General features: G+C 61.2%; 1 protein-coding gene across 1 annotated transcript; it reads left to right on the forward strand.

The window, feature by feature from the left end:
• Positions 1 to 84: 84 nt before the first annotated feature.
• CAMKV (CaM kinase-like vesicle-associated) lies at positions 85 to 3,007 on the forward strand. The gene is made up of 8 exons (XM_008948825.1): positions 85 to 179; positions 1,325 to 1,456; positions 1,538 to 1,612; positions 1,690 to 1,828; positions 1,908 to 2,028; positions 2,536 to 2,611; positions 2,694 to 2,830; positions 2,925 to 3,007. The coding sequence occupies exons 1-8, from the start codon at positions 85 to 87 to the stop codon at positions 3,005 to 3,007; spliced, it is 858 nt and encodes a 285-aa protein (XP_008947073.1).
• The last annotated feature ends 14 nt before the right edge of the window (positions 3,008 to 3,021 follow it).

Here is a 3,021-nt window from a genome sequence, read left to right on the forward strand (position 1 = left end):
GGGGGGGGCGGACGCGGCTCTAGGGGGGGCAGCAGTGCCAGGCACTCACTGCCTCTCCCTGCCCTGCCAGCACTGGGCCCTGCGATGCCGTTTGGCTGTGTGACGCTGGGAGACAAGAAAGATTATAACCAGCCGTCCGAGGTGACTGACAGATATGACCTGGGCCAGGTCATCAAAACGTGAGTTGGTCCCTCCCCAACCCCACGGGTGCACCGGGGACCCCAACTGCCCACATGCCCCAGGCTGGGAGCGGCACGATGCTGCCAGTGGAGGCTTTTGGGGTGCTGGTGCCCAGCTGTGAAGGGCAGGGCACATTTCAGGGCGTTTGTCCCCTAATTAATCCCTCTTAGTGATGGGTGCGGGAGGTAATTCACCACTCTGAGGAGCCCAGCAAGGTTTCCTGGCGGCTCCCCATATCCCTTTCTCCTCCCAGCAAGATCTGCAGGGATTGCAGCAATTCCACACAATCCCGGCTCCTCCAGGAAGCAGGAGGGCTCTGCTCCAGCAAAGGAAAGAGCTGATGTCATTTGGGGGGAGCGGAGCGCTGCTGCTTCCCCCCAACTAGTATTGTCATGCTGGGAGGTAGCTGGTGGAAGCATTCCACAAAACGAAGCCCTGAGAGCCATCCAGAGAGGTTTGACCCCAAAACATGCATCAGAAATGTTATCACCAGCCTCTGAATCACCAGCACTGCTTGGCTGCGGGTCATGCCTGGTGGGGTGACATTGGGTGGTGGCAGGGACCTTTTCGGGTGCTCTCAGAGTTTTGCTCCATCCCCCAAGCAGCCAGCCCCAAAGCTGATGGGTCCCGGTTCCCCTGAACCCAGGGCAGCGGCCACAAGGATTCCAGCACAGCCACTGGGATCCGAAAGCCAAAGGCTTTGCCGGGGCAGTGCCAGGGGCTCCCTGGCAGCTCTGGCCTGGCCGATGGGCTCGAGCACCATCAATAATACAACAGAAATGTTGCAGCATCCCCGGGCAACTGGCGCGTCTCTCCTCCTTTTTTCCCAGCCGCAGTGCTCACGTAGATGTCGGGATGCACTGCCGCTCCCCCTTGGCACGGGGAGCCAGCTGCCGTGGGGAGGGGGCTTGGTTATTTCCAAATTTCCCCCTTTCCCTATCAATTTACTTATTGTCGATGCCTTCTCACAGCCGTTTTTTTCCCCCTCTGCTCTGGAGAGGTTTTTAGCTGCAGCTTTCTTCCCTCCCTGCGGCATCTCCCCTTGCTGCTGGATGGGAAGGGGATGGTGGTGGGCCTGGGGACCCCCTAAGCACCCCGAGCTGGGCAGTCCTCAGTGGGGTGATGGCTGCGGGTGCCCTTCCAGGGAGGAGTTCTGCGAAATCTTCCGGGCCAAGGAGAAGACAACGGGGAAGCTGTACACCTGCAAAAAGTTTCTGAAGCGGGATGGGCGCAAAGTACGGAAAGCAGCCAAAAACGAGATCATCATCCTCAAAATGTGAGTGCTGGGACCAAAGGGGGGGCTCCTGTTCTGCTGGGCAAAGCAGTAACCCCCACCCATGTCCCCTTCTCTCTGTAGGGTGAAGCACCCCAACATCCTGCAGCTGGTGGATGTCTACATCACCCGCAAGGAGTATTTCATCTTCCTGGAGCTGTAAGTTTGGGGGCACAGGGGCCTGGCTGGGGGTGCCCCCACTGGGGAGCAGGTCTCAGCAGAGCTGCTGTCGGCAGGGCCACCGGCCGGGAGGTCTTCGACTGGATCCTGGACCAGGGCTACTACTCGGAAAGGGACACCAGCAATGTCATCCGACAGGTGCTGGAGGCTGTCGCCTACCTGCACTCGCTCAAGATCGTCCACAGGAACCTCAAGGTGGGTGGCGGGGGGATGGGAGCACCCCTGGGTGCTGGCATGCACCCCAACCCAGTGCTCATGGCCCCTTTGCTGGCAGCTGGAGAACCTGGTGTACTACAACCGCCTGAAGAACTCCAAGATTGTCATCAGTGACTTCCACCTGGCCAAGCTGGAGAACGGGCTCATCAAGGAGCCCTGTGGCACCCCTGAGTACCTGGGTGGGTGAGAGCCAGCTAAGCGGGCACATGCGGGTGGGTGGCACTGCCAGGGTCCCAGCAGGTCCCTGCTGTTCCTCATCACCCCAGGGACCAGTCCTGGAGACTCCCATCAGGTTCCTCCTGAGGGTCACAGAAGCTCCTGGCAGGTCCCTCCCGCTCCCTGTCCTGGGTACTCCCAGTGGGCCCCTCTTGCTGATCCTGGGTGCTCATGGTGGGTTCCCTCTGGTCCCCATCATCCCATGGGCTGATTCTGGGTGCTCCTGGCAGGTCCCTTTTGCTCATCATCACCCCAGTGGCCAATCCTGGGTGCTCCTGGCAGGTCCCTCCCATTCCTCATCACCCCAGGGGCTGATCCAGGGTGCTTCCAGTGGGTCCCTCTTGCTCTCTATCACTCCAGAAGCTGATCTGGTGTGCTCCTGGTGGGTTCCTTCCACTCCCCATCATCCTGGGGGCTTGGGGACAGGGGCTGCGGACCCCGGGGCAGAGCTGCTCTCCTGTCCCCCACAGCTCCAGAGGTGGTGGGGCGGCAGCGGTATGGGCGGCCAGTGGACTGCTGGGCCATCGGAGTCATCATGTACATCCTGTGAGTGCAGGGTGAGGGCCAGGGAGGCTGCAGGCGGCTGGGGGCTGGAGGCCAAGCTGAGCCCCCTCCCCCCCCCCCCCAGCCTCTCGGGGAACCCCCCCTTCTACGAGGAGGCAGACGAGGATGACTACGAGAACCATGACAAGAACCTCTTCCGCAAAATCCTGGCCGGGGACTACGAGTTTGACCCACCCTACTGGGACGACATCTCGCAGGCGGGTGAGCCCCATGCCAGGGGACACACACGGGGCGCCATGTTGTGTGTGTCTCCCCCCCTCGTCCCGGTTCTGACATCTCCCTGCTGTGCCCCTAGCCAAGGAGCTGGTGACACGCCTGATGGAGGTGGAGCAGGACCAGCGGATCACGGCAGAAGAGGCTATCTCCCATGAGTGGTGAGGGGAGGTGGGAGC

This window comes from Merops nubicus, unplaced genomic scaffold (assembly GCF_000691845.1).
Source record: "Merops nubicus isolate BGI_N331 unplaced genomic scaffold, ASM69184v1 scaffold49381, whole genome shotgun sequence".
NCBI lineage: Eukaryota > Metazoa > Chordata > Aves > Coraciiformes > Meropidae > Merops > Merops nubicus.